Here is a 21507-nt window from a genome sequence, read left to right as displayed (position 1 = left end):
TTCTCACTGCCTCGGACAGTGTCTGGTAAATGGCAGATGTACCCCAAATATCTGTTGTGCGTGACCATCTGAAAGCTGCACTCTTTCAAATACTATAAGCTTTTCTTTTAAACTTGGCCTTTGCATTTGCTTGCAGCAACTTACTTTATTGAAGTAAGTGTTAATTTGGAGGTATTGTTTTGCACTTGGTTATGTATAGCTCTGAGACTGATAGGAGAAAAAAGTTTTAGATTTAGTGTTTGAGAAATGAAATAGTGTGTTATAATGGTCTTCATAATGTTTTTGAATTAGTGGCTTAATGATGTGGGGAGGGGAAGGTAATACGAGTAGCATTGAAAATGAACTGAAAGTTTGTTCAGAATTGTAATATTTATATTTGTTAACAAAGCAGACTTTTATTGCATCTCTGTTGTGGACCAAGCACATCCTGGAGGTAGGGGTATTAATTCTGTTGAAAAAACTCTTTGACATAGTTGTATAATAGTGCGGTTTTGAGCCAGACAGGCCTCAGTTTTGAATCTTGGCTTTCCTCCCTTACTGGCTGTGTTTGTCAGCAGTTGTCACAATCATGCTCCAAAGTAAGCGACTCTCAGTAAAACTTACTGGCTTAAAATAACAAACATTGGTTTTAGTGCTCTTTAGCCTTTACCATATGGTGGCTGAGATTCTGCTGGCTGGGCTTGGCCCTTCTTGACCTAGGCCAGCCGCAGGTGGGTTCTTGCCTCTGTGTTCTTGCCGGGCTCGGTCCAGAGGGGCAGCCGGCCCTCCCTGCCACAGCCGAGCCACATTGCTTCAGCACGTGTAAGGCCTCTGCTCCCTTCTGCTAACATTCTGGCAGCTCAGTGATGATCAGCTACGGAGGATTTTGCCCTTCTTGGACATTTGACAGTATCTGGAGATGTTTGGGGCTGGCAAAAGCACAACAGGAGAGGGTATTCAGTGGCATCTCCTAGGTAAATGCCAGGAATGTTGCTGAACATTTTACAGTGGGCAGGGCAGCCCCTCCACAGCAAATGATTTTCCTCCCTGAATGTCTTTAGCACTGAGGTTAAGAAACTGCATTATCAAGTCACTCAGTGAGAAGGGGAATGGAATAGATATTTGTTGAAAAATCATCCAGATTATCACATTGGCTTTGAGCACATGTTAAATTTTTAGAATCTGTTTCCTTGTCCATTAAATTATAAGGTCCCCTCCTAAAAGTGTTTGATGGAATAAAGATAACAAATGTATGGCATCTGATCAAGCACTCAGTATGGTTCTTGTGTTTGTGAACATGAAAAAAAAATTCCTATCCTTGAAGGATCCCACAGTCTTGAAGAAAGATAAAATATATTGCATTAAATCATTTAAGACTGTTTAAGTTTATCATACATTCATAAAGTGACAGACATGAAAGAAGATTCAAGTTATACATAGGCCATCAAACTGGTAATTTGGCTGATGAAGTTATTAAAGACTTGTTTGAATCCATGGAGATTTTATGAAGCAGTATGTGAATGAAGTCAACTCTGATGTAAGTAGAAGATGTTCTGTTTGTTGAGTCAGTAATAATTCTGTCATGAAATTTGCCTTGTTATTTAGTTTTTAGTTGTGAGAAATTGTTTTATAGGATCTACCTTGATGGTAGATAATTTCCAAATATTGTCAGGGTCTAGCTCTTAGGGATCATAGTTGTTCTAGTCTACACATGAACAGAGTAGATTGCCAAACTTTGTTTGGGATGTGATAGGAAATTGTAGTGAGATGTTCTCCAGATATTTAATAAGAACATAACTCTGATTTTCTGATGTTTTTAAAATGGGTTTTAGTTTTGAATGTTGATAGCTTTGAAAGGTAGGCCATGGATGTAGGCTATCATGATGACAATCGTCAGAGGTTTGTAAGATGGGTAAATGCATTTTCAAATATTTTTTCCAACAAGGATCCCAGCCTGGCAACTGTAATTAATAATTTAGGTTTATAATTACTCATCACATCCTGTAGGCTCATAATAATAATCTGTGTTAATGGTGGAGCAAGAGTTTTAAGACCCCTTTCAATTCAGTTTTCCTGAGTTCACAGATAAGATTTGGCTAGCCATAACTTCTGATTTAGTATACAGTATAGGGTTATTGGTTTTCTCCCATTTCTCAAGATTGTCTCCTGCATATTGGATGTTGAGCTAGCATTTGTTTGCGATGGGTTATGAGGAGAAGAGGGGGCATGCAGTTTGTTATCTTTTATTAGGACTTTGCTTCTCTGACTATTGTGGCTTCCTTATTGTGTTCAAAGAGTTAATCAAGAGCCTTCATAAAAAACTGCTTTCACCTTTGTTCTTAGAAACAAATGGACATTAAATCAAAATGTAATTGTCTGTAAAGTCTCCTTTTTCAGTACCTTGGTTAAGGCTTAGTTTTTGCCTGGATATGAACTTAATTATGAGTGAAAATATAATACATTGAAAGTAAGATCTGCACATCTCTCTTTGATAGTTTACACATAAAACTATTGAAATAGATAGTTGATTTTTCAGGAAAGTTGGTGCATATTTTTATTGAGTGAAGTGTTTGAGATTATATATAAATCTGTTGGAGATTTTAATTTGGCAGTACCATTTGATGGTACTGAACATATCTTTAAGCTTTAGGTAGAGAAACTGTTATTGTTGACTTCGAACTTTATTTATTTAACTTATTTTGAGAGAGAGAGAGAGAGCACGAACAGGGGAGGGGCAGAAAAAGAGGGAGAGAGAGAATCCCAAGCAGGCTCCATGCTGTCAGCACAGAGCCCGATGCAGGGCTCAAATCCACGAATTGTGAGATCATGATCTGGGCCAAGACCAAGAGTTGGATGCTTAACGGAGTGAGCCACCCAGGTGCCCCATGAACTTTAAACAGATCAATTTAGTGAGGGTTAATTTCATTCTTGACTTTTGTCTTTTTGTTTTTGATTTGGAAGTTTTCCTTTTATTTTACTCTATAACGGCATATTAAGGCCTGCTGTGTATCAGTTATTAATTAGGGTCTTTATACTCTGAGAGACACTAAATTTTTAGTGTTATTCCAAAATGTTAATAAGTTATTCCAAAAAAGACCTCAAGATAGTCTGAAAACAATAACTTTTGTTTAGCTCAGGTTTTCTCAAAATTTAACAATTTTAAAAAGAATAAGCCTTTTCAGAGCCTTAAAATGCTAAGCTTTATTTTGTTAGTGATGTATTTTACTATTTAAAAGGAATTAGTGTTCAAAAGAAAAGATTAGAACATGGAGTTTATTTTTAGGGGAGTAGTCAGTGGAAGCAAATTATTTTCGGCCAAGATACAAAGTTTTCTCTATCATTTATCTCATTCAAAAAGAGTTCATTAGGATCTGATCTGTTAAAATTATTGTTCTAAGAGACTTAGCAGCTGCATACCTAATCACTGATAGCTAACCTCCATATCTCTACTATTGTCCCTGAAATAACCGAAGGAATGTAATACAGAAATTAGAAATCTGATTCTCAGGGCTGTTCCTGTTCCTTAAACATTGAGGTGTTTCTTTTGGAGATTAAAGGAAAATTGAAGATGTTGATCTATTGGCCCATCTTGAGCGCGCGTTGTCTCCTGAAACTGAGTGAAGCAGTCAGTAGCAGAATCTTCCTGAACCTAACCCTCTTCCCTCCAAACGTGGCAAACAAAATGGGCTCTGGGGGTAGATGAATGTTGTACCACTTGAGCTTGACCACCCATCATGGGTGTGATGTAGATGACCTAAATTTATTTTATGAGTGAATGAACTCCTATTTATACTTTCTTTTGGTTTGAATTTGAGCTGAAAATTGTATTTTTTTATGGAACCTGCCTTAACTTTATTCTAGGAACATTGCAATCAGACTTTTTCAACAACTAGCATTGGAACTAAATTCACTTATTTATTTCATTGGGAAAGAATTACATGTCTTAAATTCAGGCCTTTAAAACAGACTGTTTGTAATTAAATTAGGTACTTCCTGAAATCTAGTTCTGACCAACCATAGAGCCCTGTTTTTCCCAAGCTCCAAAACAATATCATCAGTAAGTGGTCTTCCTAGCATGAACTTGGCCATCTCCGTGCTTCATATTGGTGTGATCATTTTTCTTTATTATTGATAAGGAATTGATTGAGCTTTAAAAAATGTTATCTCTGTTGTATTTTTTGGGATTAGAGAACAATGATTGCTTTATTAGTTTCTTGGCTTTTTATTTATGACACTGTATGAAAGCAGAATAAATTTGCAACTTTAACTGATTAAAACAAAGGAGAAACCTAAAATTTGTAAAGTAAATAGAAACATGAAGGCTGAAAAGATTTCAGTGTAAAGCAGTGAAATTTTGGCATCATTCTTTTATTCCAGAAATGTGTGTGGCCAGTGCTTGTATTCCAGATACAAGAACGCGAAAAGATGTAATCCCTGCCCTTACAGTACTGTTAACACAGTAACAGGGGCCTGAACTGAGCCCCTGTTGAAAGGAAGAGTAGGGGACAGATTAATGAAAACTTTCATGATTTCTTAGTCTATTATTTATGGACACTAAGAATGAGAGAGGGCTTTGCTAGTGGTACTGTTTATTTAAAGTAGAGAATACAGAAGAAGATGATTTTATAGCTTAATATTATAGAGGAATCAAGATTAACAGAGGAAAAACATTATATGTTAACAGAAAAAAGTAATTAAAAGCCTCTGTAAACTTCATTGTTCTCAACATTGTAGGAACATTGAACCAGGTTGGAATTAAAGTTATCACAAGTGACTAATAAACTGTGCTAAAAAAAAAAAAAAAAGCAGCTGACTTTAAGAGCGGAACTAGTAATTTTCAAATAGTGTATGAGGTGATAATATTTATGCCGCAAAACTTAAAAAATCAGTGTCAGAGAGCCTTAGATAGTATCCATCATCCATGGTCAGAACTATATATTTAATCTTGTAGACTCATCTTCAGGGTTTGAAGTGACACTTGTAAGCTCAGTTTTGACTCAAATAATCATATTCCTCTTTCTCTCTTTTTTTAAAATTATACATATTTTTCATTGAAATAACATGGGTCAAGTAATAATCACATAAAGATTTTCATTCAGATAAAAGGTTCAGTTAAGGTAAAAAGGATGTATATATGATGATTATTAAAGCTGTAATCCCAATCCGTAAAAGATAGGTGAAGATATTGGAAAGGCAAGGTGTGATTATGTAACATTAGTATAGTGATGGAATGTTTAGGATGTAAGTGGAGAGAAAATGATAAAAACACAATTGGACTCCAAAAGTAAACTTGAATCTGAAGAGAGTTTTTGTAAGCTTCATAACCAAACATTTTGAATGATGAACAGGGATTAGAAAACTAAAAATGAGTTTCTGGTGTGATTAGGGTATATACTTTAAGGTCTTTAGAAGATGGGCATTCTACTAATTGTCAAAATTCTATATTTAATCTAGATGTTATGGGATTAGGACTACTTTTGTTACCTCTCACGAATAAAATCTTGATGATAATGGTAACTGTCTTTCAAAAGCATTTCGAGGATTAAGTGACTTCCTGCATGTAAAGGGCTAAGCGTAGAAACACTCTCACACCAGAACACTCAGAATAAAACCTACCTCCGCGTACATGTTGAGTGGCATAGTCATTGCACTCATGTTAACTTCCATATTGAAATGGAACGTGGAAATAAAATTTGTTTGGTTTCTGTGACATCACTGATTTTGTTATTTGGACTTTATCCTGAAATCTCAGGATTATTTTTCTAGAAGCTAAAGAACAAGTGCTTTGGAAAAACAAACACTACTTAACCAGTTAAAATAAAAATATGAAGGCAATGAAAGCGAACAAGACAGTATTTTTGACAGTGCAAAGTCCAAAGTCTTTTACACAAGGCCCTTTTAAAACTTCCCTAACTACTTTTTTTTTTTTTAAATGACTGAGATTTTGATATGTCCAGGCTATATGGTTTTTTTTTTTTTTAACGTTTTTTAATGTTTTATTTATTTCTAGGAGAGAGAGAGAGAGAGAGAGAGAGACAGCGCGAGCAGGGGAGGGTCAGAGAGAGAGAGGGAGTCACAGACTGAAACAGGCTCCAGGCTCTGAGCTGGCAGTCAGCACAGAGCGCGACGCGGGGCCCGAACCCACGAGATCATGACCTAAGCAAAAGTCGGACGCTTAACCGACTAAGCCACCCAGGCGCCTCCCCCCAACTACTTTTTAAACCTTTATTTTTGCTGTTACCCTTATGTTTAGATGCAGAAATCACTGTTCTATAAAAAATGGCAGGTACTTTTAATTTTTCTTCCCTGTATGCCTTTCTCTTTTTCCTTCCTTCCCACAAAGCACGCCAAATTCTCCTCAACACGTACTGTTGAGCTCACATGTTCTTATGTGGTTTTGTGTTCTGATTCCTAGTGACAATTGTCATCCTCTGCAAAGTAAGGACTTTTATCAGAGCACTGTGCAACCCCCCTCCCCCCCCGCACTTATCACATGGTGCATAGTGTCAGTACAGGTGTCTTGCAGATCATCTCATGAAGTCAGGGATAATACTTGGTCCTTTTTTTTTTTTTTAATCCACAGTGCCTCTTGAAAGTCTACAGCACATATAAACAGGCTAATATTTATTCAGATTGTTGGATAATTCAATTAAAAGTGTTCACAGAAGTCATATAGTGGTTTTTTCATTCTCATGGTAAAAATTACTAAATAAGATATTTGCACCTCAGGAACTCTTAATATAGTTGAGAAATTTCTCATTTTATTTTAATTGGTTAAATAATGGCTTCGGAAGCATTTGTTCTTTAGCTTCTAGAAAAATAATCATCTCTCTTACCTGAGTTTGTTTTGAGTGCCATGAGCTTCTTTACCAATTATATCTTATACTCAAAGGATGATGATTTCGTATGATTTAGGATATACACATTTATATGCCACAGTCAGTTTCATATTTTGGTTATTACTGATTACTCTTCCCACCTTTACACCTGCTGGTGTAAATGACTCCTGCGTTGCCTTATGCCGTCAACAGAAGATGTTTATAAAGGTCGAATATATGAAAGGTTTTATAAAAAAGCTTCCTGTAATAATGATTATGTAGCATAAGGAGACTTAATTACTTATCTAGGATAAATATGAAGGTTAAGACATTTATCTTCAAAAAGCACAAGAGATTTTGATATATTCAGCCTGTTTTTGGTTTTTGATGTGAGTGTGTATATGTTTTACACAGTGCTGTCATTGATTTTAGACGAACTTTTGTTATCTCTGACCAGTACCTTTGGTTTGAATTGATGAATGAATGTAGTTCTGACATGCATGTTGGTTGGTTTTTCATTTGCATTCATGAGTATATGAATATGAAAATTGAAAAGATACGTTGAAACTTCATTTATTCGTAAATGACAAGAGCAACTTCTTTGCTGAATTGGATAATGGGTTTTGAACACTGGAAGAACATTGTGCTGTTCACAGTGAATGACTAGAGACACAGCACACTTTTGATTTAATCTGTATAATTAATATTTTCTCCTTACCTGTGATAAGTCTAGGGCCAATCTGTAGGACAATAAATCAAACAAAATCTCATTCTGTTATTTAAAATAAAACCAGTGGTATTACCAAATAACCATGACTTTTCTTTCATTTTAACACACTTGCATGAGATAGGCTCACTAGTGTTGGCTGCATTAGAGTTGGTACATTTTTTTGTTATTTGCTAAGTGAAAGATTTCAACAAATACACATTTGCATGTGTGTTTTACGCCTACTTTGTCACATAAGAGATATAATGTAAGGTTGCAATGTGTCTAAAATAAAATCACCTTATAAGTACCAGACACAATATTTTAAAACAGATTATCAATCTGTTGTGCCAAAAAAAAAAAAAAAATCTGAAGAAGTGCATGTTCTTTTTTTAAATGGTTTTTACAAAATTTTAAGCAGAAATTACTCTAACAGCTCCTAGAAGTGTTTCACTGAAATGCTTTTGGAAAGCCATGTTTTATTAGTTATCTGTTTTGATAGTGTGTCACAGAAGGTTTTTATCTTTAATTGTAGCTTTCTTAAAAGGTTAATGTAAAGATTTGCCATAATACTTTATTTTGTCATCACAAAAAATCCATCATTTCTATTTAAAATGAAATGAGGAGCAACTAATAGCATTAGACATGATTGTTTGTAACCTCTACTTTAGAAATTAACATGCCATTTAGCAGAAATAGAACTGGTGAGTCACAGAGAAGGTCTGTACTTAAAACGGTGGGGTTAATGAATGTCTTTTTCTTCCCCCTTCTTTCTTTCCCAGTCTTGGCCTTTAAAGTTGCAGTTAACTCAGGCTGTTTGAAATGATTTCCTTTGAATGTGTTGTGACATTGTTTTAATTGAATGAAGCTGCAGAACTAGCATGATAAATCAACACAGAATGAATTTTAATGCAAGGCAAACTATATTAACTTGGAAATTGGTTGCAGTAGACAAAGCAGCTGCTATGATTAATTTTTTTTTATTCTCTACTTACAGCATTTTGAGAAGGATGACCTTGACAGTTTCAATTGTATTAGAATCCCAGTGGTATGCACTTTAACACACTTGAGCTGTTGTTTCTTGAGTCTTGGGCAGTAGAGATTGGATCATTTTTAAGGTTAGGAAGATTTTGTTTTGGAGGTATGTTGGTTTTGACTGGTTTTAAACATTTTTTTTTTACTTAGATGATAATTGTACTGCTTTGTTGTGGTAGAAGTAGGTATAACCTTAACACTATGGTTCAGCCAGAAAAAGTGAAACGAATAGGAGAATAGGATGTGCCGAAAAGGGTCTTGTAAATGTTTGTGTTGTACAAAGTGCATGCCAAGCAGTTTGACAAAGGACACATATCAAAAATAATTACGTATTCCTTATTTGAAGTGCTAAATTATTCCTGTTTACAGTGAGTAATTTTTCTAGATATTCTTTTCCATATGTGTGTCTAGAATATGAGTTGCCTTGGAAAAGGATCTGTGTAGAGCACAACCATTAATGAGGGAGAGAGGAGCTGGTAAGAACAGCTATTTTAAAAAGCACTCAAGGTAACAAATAGAAAGTAACAGCATTTTCACAGATTTCACGAGAGTGGGGAGTTTCTTTTCATCGTCCTCCTCTTCCTTCTTTTTCTTAAACCCTAGTATTTTTTACTCTTAACCACATAGCAGACCTCGAATAAATATTTCATTGAGTTGAACTTGAAAATGAAAGCCTATTTTCTCTTGTACTGAAAATACCCGAACTAAACAAAATGTGAGAGTGTGGGATGTGGAGATTGTCTCTGATCAGGTTGTTTTGAAGGGCTGAGCGGGGGTGGTGAAGTTTTATAGACTGTCACTATGTAAAAAGTTGAGTTAGGAAGTGGCAGATCAGTAGGAAGAATGAACATAGGGCCAGGCCTGTAGATAGACTTTTTGTGGTATGTGTCTTATTTCTCTTCCTCAGACCCCCATACTGCCTGAAATTACGTTAGTTCTAGATCTCTTTAGAATAAAAAGGAACATCTTTAACACTGCCGTAAACTTCTCAGTATGTAAGGGCTAACAGGGTAATTCAGAGCAGCTAGTAAATTTGGAGCTAGTAATTCATAGCATTTCCAGTAAAATAGAAAGAACATAGTACAAAAAAAAATAAACATTTGCTTGAACACATCAGAATCCCAGCGAGATTGAGGACAGATAATTAAGGATATAAGGCTGGCTTTTAGGGACTCCTTTCACTGAGTATGTTTTCAGAGTCTGGAGGAGACACTGAGAGGCTGAACTCTGGGGGACAGAATTTGGAATCTGTAATCTATCTATGTGACTCCTCCATGTCCTCAGTTTTTGCTTGGAGAAGAGATGGGATGCTGATGGGTATGTATTCTAGGAGTAAAAGTGAACCAGAATTTTCTAAGTTCTCACAGACAATGCATGTCAGCATCAAATTGTTTTAAGAAGTGATCTTGGATTTTGCTAGTAACAGCAGGTGATGTATACCCCTTCTGGTAGCCCTTCTGGAAGAAGGTAACACCATTTTAGGCCTTAGGTTATTTCTGTGAGCTGTTTAGTAAGTACAGTGTCTGGCATACACTAGAAGATAACCCAAATTACAAGAAGGTAAGATGGCATTAACAAAAATATGAAGAAAAAAGAAAATGATAAAAACAAATCCACAGGGACTCTAGGTATTAGAATTGTCAAACCTAGACTTTATAAGAGCTATGCTTAGCATGTGGAAGGAGACAGAGGACAAATTAGAGAAAATGGCAGAGAAATGGGAATTTGAAAGAAGAATTAAACTGAAAAAAATAACTGGAATTAAACAGGTTTCCCAGAAGATTAGAAGCATTTGAAGATAGAATTAGTGAATTTGGACGGTAGCTCAGAAGAAAATACTCAGCATGAAGAGGCAGAGAGATAGACAAACAGTGATAAATGAAAGAAAACCAGTGAGAAGGTCTAATGTATATAATTGGGTTTTAGAAGAGAACAGCATAGAAGCAGTGTTTGATAGGAGTGTGGCTTCAAACTTTCAGACCAAAGCAATAAAGTCACAGATATATGAAACTGCACTGTAAAACAAAAACCATTCCTAGGCATGTTGTAGTAAAACTTCAGAAAACTACTGTTGAAGAAATTGTAAAAATAGCAAAAGAGGGAAAATGTTACCTTCAAAGGAGCCACAGTTAAGACTTGTAGCTTGTTTTTCAGAAGTACAACAGCGGAAAACGAGACAAGGAGAGAATCTTTAAGGTGTTGAACGAAAATAACTGCCAAACTAGAATTCTGTAAGATCTGTTCAGATGAGGAAACACTAAGAAACTACATTACCAGAAGATGCTTGCTAAAGGAAATAGTTAAGGATGCTTTTTATATATTTTTTAAATGTTTATTTCTGAGAGAGAAAGAGAGAGACAGTGTGAGCAGGGGAGGGTCAGAGAGACAGGGAGACACAGAATCTGAACAGGCTCCAGGCTCTGAGCTGTCAGCACAGAGCCCGACGCGGGGCTTGAACTCACGAAACATGAGATCATGACATGAGCCGAAGTCAGACGCCCAACCGACTGAACCACCCAGGCGCCCCAGTATACATAAAGTTTGAAAAACAGCTAATGGCATATAAAGTAGATTGGAATAAATGAAGTTACATAGGCCGGGATCCTTGCATCATATAGGAAAGGGGTGAAAGTACAAAGTAACATTAGTGTCTGATAATTCAGTGATGCATGTTTAGGATAAACAAGCATGTAACTCTGAGGCTCATAGAAAGGAAAAACAAAGTGAGAAAATGTGAGTATTTGCATCTGTGTCCCTACCCAGCCCCGGCCCACCCTGTGAAAGAGCTTGTGCACGGAGGGAGCACTTAGTACGATGGTAGGTATAAATCACATACTGTAAATGGGCTAAGTGTTAGTAAAAATCCAAAGATTACAAGATTGGGTGAGGAAACAGACTCATTTAGATATTTTTCATGAAGAAGTCCTGTGTAATATAAGGATAACAAAAGGCTGAAAGTAATCAGATCAAGAAAGATACACTATGAAAAACTAAACAACGAGAAATGTTTACCTCTATGAATATCAGGCTTAATGGCAGACGTTATTACTAGAGATAGAGGGCCACTTTGTAATGACAAAAGGCTATAATAATTTAAAATTTGTATGTCAAAATAACAGCCTCTAAACATACAAAACCAAAATAGACCTACAAGGAGCAATATAGACAAAAAGTTAATCATGGAGGAATGTCTGTTGTTGTTGTTGTTGTTTTTTTAATTGAGCACCCATGGAATATTTAGAAAAATTGACCATATGCTACTCTGAAAAGTCTGAACAAATGATGCAGGACTGATATTCTGTACAGAATGTTTTCTGATTGTCATGTAGAAGTTAGAAATCAGTAACAGATAATTAGGAAATCTCATGTTTGAGATGAGAAAAACATTTAAAAATTCAATAGCTATTAAATTATCTGATCTGAATAATAATGGAAATACTGCATATCAAAACTTTAGGTTGCGGCTAAAGCCAGTTTAGAGGAATACTTGAAAGCTTTGAAAGTATATTTATGTTAGGAACGAAGAAGGTGCAGTAAGCCAAGCATCTATTTTGGAAAGCTGAGAAAACATAGCAGATTAAACTCAAAGGAAGTAGAAGGAAGGAGATAATAAAACTAAGAGTAGAAATCAATTAAATACAAGGAACCACAAAAGGAAGAGAACCATCGTATCAGATGGCTCTTGTGGCATTAAAATAAACCACCCAACAACTTATGTTAAAACACCTGCCATTTATTTGGCTCCTCCTTCTCTTCTGCAGGCTGGACCTTGAGGTTGGGTTCAGCAAAGTAGTTCTGGTCTGCATCTGCAGTCCCCTGCAGGTCAGCTAGGCAGCTCTGCTTCTGCGAGGTGTCTGGCTGTGGGTTGGGAGGGACATTGATGGCGACGGGGTCACTTGTCTTTCATTCTCCTTCTCTGGTAGGTTAGTCTGAGGTGGTTTACATGGGATAAGAGCACCTAAGACGGATGGAGGTTTTTAACATGAATGTCATTCTTTCCACTTTGCTGTATTTATTGGAAAAGCAAGTCACAGTGCTAGCCCAGAGTGGAGGGGTGGGACGAACTATGAGTTTAAACTGCAGATGGCATAGGTATCTTTAGAGTTTAAAGGTTAATTGTGGCCATTCAAAAAATAGATATTTCTTTATGTTTTTTTGGAGAGCACAAATGGGGGAGGGGCAGAGAGAGGAGGACAGAGGATCTGAAGTGGGCTCTGCACCGACAGCCTGTGGTAGGGCTCGAACTCATAAACTGCGAGATCATGACCTGAGCCCAAGTCGGGCACTCAACTGACTGAGCCACCCAGGTGCCCCTGTGACTATTGTTTTTTAAGTCAATCTACCCCAATCAGTGAAAGCAAAAATAAATTGTTTGGAAAGATTGGGAGATTGGTAAAAAGGAAGACATAGATAACCAGTTAGGAATGAAAGGCGAGCAATAGATCCTGTAGGTACTGAGAAGAAAATTGGACAGAAGCTTTACAGTAGTAAATTCGAAAGTTTAAACAACATGGGCATATTTTTAGGTAAATACAAGTTACCAGAATTGACATGAAAATCTGAATGAATTCAATCCATAATTTAAAACCTTGCACAGAGAAAAACCCTAGGCCCAGGTTGTTTCACCGCTGATTTAGTATTTGAGGGGTGAATCGCCTGTCTTCTACAAGCCTACCAGAGAGTAGAAAAAGAGGAAATAGGAATACATCTCAATAATTTCTGAGGCCAGAATAACCTTGATGCCAAAACCCAAGAAGTATATTATGAGAAGGGAATATTAAATACCAATTCCATTTATGAATGTAAATTTTAAAATGTCATCAGAGTACTAGCAGAATGAACCTACCAACTTATGCAAAGGATAATGCATCAGGATCAACTTGAGTTTATTTTAAGCATGTAAGGTCATTTAACATTTGATAATTGATTGTAATCCACTTCACTAACAGAATTGAAGAGAAATATTAGGGTTGTCTCAATGGATGGTAAAGAAATGTGGTAAATTTAAACATCCACTTATGATTAAATAAAAAAAAAAACTTCATGGGGCGCCTGGGTGGCTCATTGGTTTGAACATTTGACTCTTTATTTTGGCTCAGGTTATGATCTCATGGTTTGTGGGATGGAGCCCCACATCGGACTCTGTTTTGAGCATGGAGCTGCTTAAGATTCTCCTTGTCTATCTTTTTTTCTATCCCACTCTCCTCTGTCCCCCTTTCCCCCCTCTTTTCTGTCTTCTCAAAATAAAAAAAAACATTAAAAAAAAAAAACCCAGCAAACTACAGAATAGAGGGAAGTTTTCTTAATCTGGTAAAATATATCTACAAAAAGTCTGCAGATTTCTTCAGACTTTAGGGTGAGCCATTGAAAACTTTAATTTCGAAATCTGGAATAAGAGGATGATTGACTCTTTGACTTTGAACTCAGGTTGTATTGGGCAGTGCCATATGGCTGGAGACGGTATATAGCAGTCATTGTTTGCAAATGATAGGTTTGTTTATCTAAAGAATCCAAAAGTACCTACAGAAAAATTATGAGAATTGATAAAATAAAAAGCTGCTAGATGTAAGATTTAATATAGAAAAATCAATTATGTGTTCACATTGCAAGAAACAAAAATGAAAAAATATATACAGTAGCAAAATTGAACTTCCAAATATCTAGGAATAAGTCTGATAAAAATGAGTAAAGTCACAGTAAAAAAGCCTTAGATTCTTGAGAGAAATTAAAGAAGACTTGACCAAATGAAGAAATTATAACATGCTCATGACTTTGACGTCTTTATTATAATATCTCAAAATTACTGTCTGTATAATTCTAGAAATTGACCAACTGGTTTTAAAATCTGTACGGAAACACAAAGGGCAATAGCTGAGATACTCTTAGGAGCAAAGTGCACTGTACTGCATATTAAGATTTATTATAAAGTTACAATAAATAATACAGTGCATTTTAATACAGTGTGATTGTTTTTTTCTTTTTTGGAAGTAGGCTCCACACCAAGCATGGAGTCCAATGCAGGCCTTGAATTCATAACTCTGAGACCGTAGCTGAGGTCATAACTGGGTCACCTAAGTGCCCCAATATAGTGGATAGTAAAGCAGGGATAAACAATAGATTAATAAAATAGAGAACTCAGAAACAGACCCAAGTATATATAGATTTGTTTATGACAATAATGGTGCTGTAGAGTAATTGGAAAGGATAGTCTTTTCAATACAATGTGGTAGGACAATTGGGTGTCCATGTGAGGGAAAGAGAAGAAGCTGTACCATCACAGACATTAATTCCTGGTACACTGGGGAATAACTGTGAAAGAACAATAAAGCTTCTAAATGTTAATACAGAAGGATATTTTGATGATCTTAGGATGGGGAGAGACCTCACTAACCCTGAAGAGAAGAGTGATCACTTGAGCTACATGAAAATTAATTCAATCCAACTAAATTTAGTTACACAACACCATTAAAGAAAGAGGAGGCAAGCCACAGGATGGGAAAAAGTATTTGCTGTAAATGTAACCACAAAGTAGAAATCAATTCATAAAATGAAAAAACAAAATAGAAAAATAGTCTAGAAACTTCAAGTGCACTTCAAAAAAAGTATAGCTCTGAATGGCCAATAAACATGAAAAAAATGATAAACTTTCTTAGTTATCAGGAGAATGCTAATTCATATACTCAGCAAGTGCACCAGAATGGTTAAAATCACAAACATGGATAATAAGAAGTGCTAGAGAGGAGATGGATCCAAACAGATTCTTATTCCCTTCTTTTGGGAATGTGAATGTGTACAGTCCTTTAAGAAAATGATTTAGGACTGTGTATTAAAGGAGTTCTTTCTGGGTTTTCTTTGCCAACAGTCTTTTCCCTCAAGGAGCGCTCCCTTGTCCTGTTTGTTTATTTGGTGCCATCTCTTTCTTTCATTTTCTGAAGTCTTTTGTGAACCTGCTTTGTCTATTCTTAATTTAAGTATGAAGCGCTGAACATTTGAATTGGGAACTTACATGTTCATGAACTGGGCTCGACTGCAAGCCTCAGTGTGATGTGATCACCTGAAGTGTCAGCCTTCAGGAAGGCAGCCAGGTGCTGTTCTTGGAGACAGGACTCAAGCCTGTTGCCGGCAGGTCAGATCCCTGATCCTGCTTGTTGTTGTTTTGCTCATCATCTCCACCTTCTTGTTGTGGTTTTCTGCAGAACTCATTGAGTGTTGAGTTTCTCTGGAGTTGTGTAAGGCAGATTTGTGATGGATCATTTCCCCTCCTGTGGACATTCTAAGCTGGATATTGGATTGAGGGCCTGAGGTTTCCAAAAGTGAATTTGTAGTGGACTTGGTAGGCTATTAGTTGTCCACTCTGTGCCAGACCTTGTATTGAACCTCTTAGATGTATTGTGTTGCACACACATGTACTGCTCAGTGCAGCTCTGCCAGATAGTGTCCTCTCCATTATATAATTGAGGCTTATTTGATGTGACTTTCAAATTCCTAATTATTATTGAGTATTGTGGCTTGATACCTGTTGGGATCTCTGTGCTTTCAGAGTTTTTAAAACACTTTAGCATAGTATAGTTCTTGAGTTTATTCAAATTGGAGATGCATTGTGAAAATGGAGGACGGCAGGGGTTGATGTTGACGAAACCGGTAGATAAAATACTATATGCCAAGGAACTAGGCAAGGATAAGGGTTTTATTTCAGTATAAAGGCTAATTTCAGAATTGGGGATCTTGTAGAGCTAGATTAAGTGCTTACGGGGTAAATCTGTGAATCTTAACTTGAGGTGGAAAAAGCTGTATCCAAATGCTCTGATGGAAGGGGGCTTTTTCCCAGCTGTCTTTGCTTTGCATTGCATTTCACCTGGAAGATGTGGTGGTGTTGGGGAGCAGCTTCGTGAGGGAATGTGAAAAGCCGTGGGAACACAGTAGATTGAAGAAGTGCCTTCGTTTCTTAAGGCCTTAGAGTAGTGAATGCTACATAATTACTGTTATGTAATGATGTATTAATAGTAGGATCAAATGCAAGAAAAAAATAGGAAGCTGTAAACATAAGAATTGGTACTTATTTGAATCAGTAAATAAAAACCACCGTGGGTTTTTGTGTAATTGAGGATACTCAGTTTTTGTCTTTTGTGCAGTTGACATGTGAATGAGGAAATTTTACTTTCCTGTATTGAGTCCATCTGTGCTTCCCATTGGCTTTTGTACTAGAAGTTTCTTTTTTTTATTTAGTTATTTTTTTTAATGTTTTTATTTATTTCTAGGAGAGAGAGAGAGGGAGACAGCGTGAGCAGAGGAGGGTCAGAGAGAGAGGGAGTCACAGACTCTGAAACAGTCTCCAGGCTCTGAGCTGGCAGTCAGCACAGAGCCCGATGCGGGGCTCGAACCCACGAACCGCGAGATCATGACCTAAGCAAAAGTCGGACACTTAACCGACTAAGCCACCCAGGTGCCCCTGTACTAGAAGTTTCTGTTGATGAATGGCAATTATTTATACAGTTATTTTTATCATTGATTCATTAACGCTCCTTGCAAAACTGCTAGTATAAGTTGAAGTTAGAAATGAAAAAAAAATAAGGTTACAGACATAAAATTGTGGAAACAATATTATGTTCTCAACACTGAAATACTTAGGGGTGCCAGGGTGACTCAGTCAGTTAAGCATCCAACTTCAGTTCAGGTCATGATCTCCCGCCTCGTGGGTTCGAGGCCCTCATCGGGCTCTCTGCTGCCAGCTCAGAGCCTGGAGCCTACTTTGGATTCTGTGTCTCCATCTCTCTCTGCACCATCCCCTCTGGCACTCACGCTCCCTCACACACACACACTCTCTCTCTCTCTCTCTCTCAAAATAAATAAATAAACATTAAAAAAATTAAATTAAAAAAAAAAGACTGAAGTAGTACAGGGTGGAATCCAGATTTGGCTGTCAGTGTTATGGCAGCCAACCCACAACTACAGCTCTCTCTAAATAGTTGCTTTGGAGAAAGTGTTATTTTTCTTGTTAGAAAATGAGACCAGAATGTTTCCCGAGAACCTCTGTAAAAAATGCAGTTACATGTAACATAATGAACAATTCTCTGGATGCTGACATTACAGAACTTTGTAGAAGGCATTGGTATTCTTGGGGTGGCATCTAGGATTTTGTCAAACTTTTTACTATACTGTACTCTGGTTTAGATTACATGTTGATGAACAGTTTGGTATAGCACCTGTTTACATAGATAGTGTTGTTTGTTCCTAATTTGTAACTTATATTAATACATATGAAACCTCCTTGATGAATAATGATCTCTTGTAATTACACCCTTAAACTGTGTCAGAAATTCATAAGTACTCTTAAGGCTTTATTTCATCTTGGTATTGAAAAATATTTAACTTCTGGGGCGCCTGGGTGGCTCAGTCACTTGAGTGTCTGACTTGGGCTCCGGTCATGATCTCATCATGGTTCATGAGTTCGAACCCGCTCAGAGCCTGGAGCCTGCTTCAGATCTTGTTCTCTTTTTCTCTCTGCTCCTTCCCTCCTCACGCTGCCTCTCTCTCTCTCTCTCAAAAATAAGTACACTTAAAACAATTTTTTTTGTTAAATATTTAACTTGACAAAGTAAAAATGTATTTTATTACTTTTTTTAATTTACTTTATTATTTCTGAGAGAGAGAGCACAGGCAAGTGAGTAAGCATGGGAGGGGCAGAGAGAGAGGGAGACACAGAATCTGCGGCAGGCTTCAGGCTCTGAGCTGTCAGCACAGAACCGGACGCGGGGCTCAAACTCATAAACCATGAGATCATGACCTGAGCCGAAGTCGGATGCTTAACCGACTGAGCCACCCAGGCGCCCCAGTAAAAATGTACTTTAAAATAATTTTAAAAGCTATAAATTCAAGCAAGTGAATAATCTATGGTGACTTTTTTTTTTCCCCAGTTTAATTTCGTTGGAAGAATCCTTGGACCTAGAGGACTTACTGCTAAACAGCTTGAAGCAGAAACAGGATGTAAAATAATGGTCCGAGGCAAAGGCTCAATGAGGGATAAAAAGAAGGTAAGTCCATGGGGCAAGTCTTTATGTGAATAGTTTACTTATACTTTGGCATTCTGATAACAAGGTGCCCCGAACTTTTGTGCGTAAAGCACTGAATATCATTTCCTATGTTAAACCTTTGAACTTTTTAAAGGTGTTATCATAATTTTTTCTTGTTGATTATCACGAGTTTTCATTGAGCCGACTAAGGTATCTCTCAGGCCATCGTGTTAACTTACTTTGGTATTTACAGTTGAAAAGCTGCCACATTGGAAATTAGTCACACTGTAATATTGTAGATATAAAGATACATCATTAAACTTAAAAAGAATCTAAAATGCTTCCTTTGATGAGATTTAAATGAACGATGAAGTGATCTTCCAGATTACTGGGAGAGCTATGAAGCAGCAAAAGAAAGCTATAAGTAGCTATATGATACTCATTTTGGTTTTCACTAACACTTTGTGTTGATTTTAGGTTTATTTCACATTTTACGTTAAAGTATATTGTTCCTGTTTTCTGTATTTTTTTCTTCCTTTTCTTTTTCCATTTCTTGTTCTGCTAGTTTTATTAATAACTATGTACTTGAAATACTATTTTTAGGAATGTTTTATTTGCCTAGTTTCCTGTCATCCAGTGAAATTATTAGGCTGAATACTGTTGAATGTTTTAAAAACTGTTTTACTGATTTTTTAAAAAGTAACAGATTAAAAAAAATTCTACATGTAAGTAAAATCACATGGTATTTGTCTTTGACTTATTTCACTTAGCAGATACCCTCTAGGTCTGTTCACCCGTAAAACTGATGTGAGACTGTATGAGAATTATATTCAGTTTAAAAGGAAGAAAATCCTGATTTGATTGCCAAATACTAAATGTACTGTTAATGAGGCTATTATTTTTTAAATATATTGCCCTGAAAGGACGCTCAGGTGATAGGCCTGTGGTTAGGTTACATTGGAGCATGTTGTGCGTTGAACTGCTTTGGAAAGCGTAAGAAACAAACATCAGATTTACAGAATATTCTGATTTCATTCTGATGTGCTTCTTTGCTGACCTACCACCTCATTTCATTTACATTATCCTGTTTGCAGACAAATAACTACTTTGTAGTTAAGAAGTTAGGGGTTGGGGAAGTCCTCAGTAATACCGATTATCTTTAAATCTCATTATATGTAACTGTTCTCAGCAGCTGAGTTTAAAGATATTTTGAGGCAATTATGTGAATTCTTTGTCAGCGTATTTAAATGTTGTATTTAAACTATTTTTCTGTATTGGAATCTTAAAAATATGCTTCAGCATATTTTAGTTAGCTGAGTTGCAGTCTTCTATTGGCCATGAAGTTTGGGTTCCTGTGTTTGCACTTACAGTTAGTTGTATTGGCATTATTAAGCAGTGCTCACTTAAGACCCATGGAACAATAAAATGAAGCCGACAATTGATGGAGGAATAAATCTTTACCAAAAGATTAGTGTATCTATCAGTTAAACAGGTTATTCTGTTAATCAGTGAGAAATGTTTTCCCCTGTCCTCCATCTCCATTAATTCTGGACTAAGGGCCCCCCCCTTCTTCACTTACACGCTCAGAGACGCTAAGGATTCAAGCTAGGAAATTGCGTAATGAGACCTCATGAATTCTATTTTTGATTGAGGTTGAAATTTTAGAACATATTCTGCTATTTTTGCCAGAAGAACAAAATAGTTAAGAGGTTTGAATCTTGGTTCTATCCCTTAGTAGTAGCTTTGTGACCTTGGACAAATTACTTAATCTCCTCATGCTGTGTAAAAATGGGAGTAGTAATAAGGTGATTGTGAGGATTAAAATAGTTTAAAGCACTTAGGACAGTGTTTTGGATCATCATAAATGATCGATTAATGTTAATGATTGTTCTTAATAAATTTTATCTTAACACTGTTACAGTAGTGCCCCTTACTCATAGTGGGTACATCCTAAGACCCCCATTGGATCCCTGAAAATGCAGATTGTACTGAACCCTATATATGCCGTGCCTTTTCCTGTACATACATACTGATGATAAGTTTAATTTACAAATTAGGCACCGAGGGGGCACCTGGGTGGCTTAGTTGGTTAAGCTTCCGACTTTCGCTTAGGTCATGATCTCGCGGTTCGTGGGTTCGAGCCCCGCGTCGGGCTCTGTGCTGACTGCCAGCTCAGAGCCTGGAGCCTGTTTCAGAGTCTGTGACTCCCTCTCTTTCTGACCCTCCTCTGCTCACGCTGTCTCTCTCTCTCTCCTAGAAATAAATAAAAAAAAAATTAAAAAAAAAATTAAAAAAAAAACAAATTAGGCACCGAAAGATATTAACAACAATAACAAATAGAACAGTTATAGCAATATATTATAATAAAAGTCATGTGAATGTGGTCTCTCTATGTGTGTGTGTGTCTCTCTGTCTCTCATAATATACTGTGCTCACCACTGTGCTGGTGTGATATGATAAAATGCCTAAGTGATGAGATGAAGTGAGGTGATGATGTAGAGATTGTGACACTACACTCCTATTGACATTCTGATGATTAGATAGGAGGAGAATCATCTGCTTCCTGACCTAGGTTGACCATCGATAGCTGAAATGGCGGAAAGCAAAGCTGCAGAGAAGCAGAGACGACCATAGTTGCATAGTGCATTTTTAAGCTTAAACTCTTATGTTACATCAAGATGGAAGGAATACTACATTTTTTTTAAGCTTTGGAAATGACGCTACTTCTTTGTAGTTTTGTGACCTTTGAATATCCCATAGTCTCATGGCTTTTCTGATTTTTTTTTTTTTTAACCTCTGATGGTTGGTGCATTCATATTCTGCATTGTTCATGTTCTTAACCACAAGTAGAAGCAGTTTCATATTTTATTTATTTTAAATTGGCTACCAAAAATTTTTTAAAAAGCTTACAGATTATTTTATTATTGTTATCCTTGCATTATTTATAAAGACACCAAAA

The 21507-nt window shown here is 36.6% G+C and overlaps 1 protein-coding gene across 7 annotated transcripts in view; it reads left to right on the top strand.

Moving 5' to 3' along the window:
• The window catches only part of QKI (QKI, KH domain containing RNA binding), a 154755-nt gene that overhangs the window by 47501 nt on the left and 85747 nt on the right, over positions 1-21507 (top strand). For all 7 annotated transcript variants that reach the window (XM_039257449.1, XM_039257444.1, XM_039257442.1 and 4 more), the window contains exon 3: positions 18453-18569. In XM_039257449.1, coding sequence (XP_039113380.1) covers positions 18453-18569 — 117 coding nt within the window. The remainder of the gene's footprint in view (positions 1-18452; positions 18570-21507) is intronic.

Source organism: Hyaena hyaena, unplaced genomic scaffold, assembly GCF_003009895.1.
Source record: "Hyaena hyaena isolate Hyena2069 unplaced genomic scaffold, ASM300989v1 scaffold_617, whole genome shotgun sequence".
Taxonomy (NCBI): Eukaryota; Metazoa; Chordata; class Mammalia; order Carnivora; family Hyaenidae; genus Hyaena; species Hyaena hyaena.
Note: the sequence above shows the minus strand (reverse complement) of the source record. Positions and strands in the feature narration are given on the sequence as shown.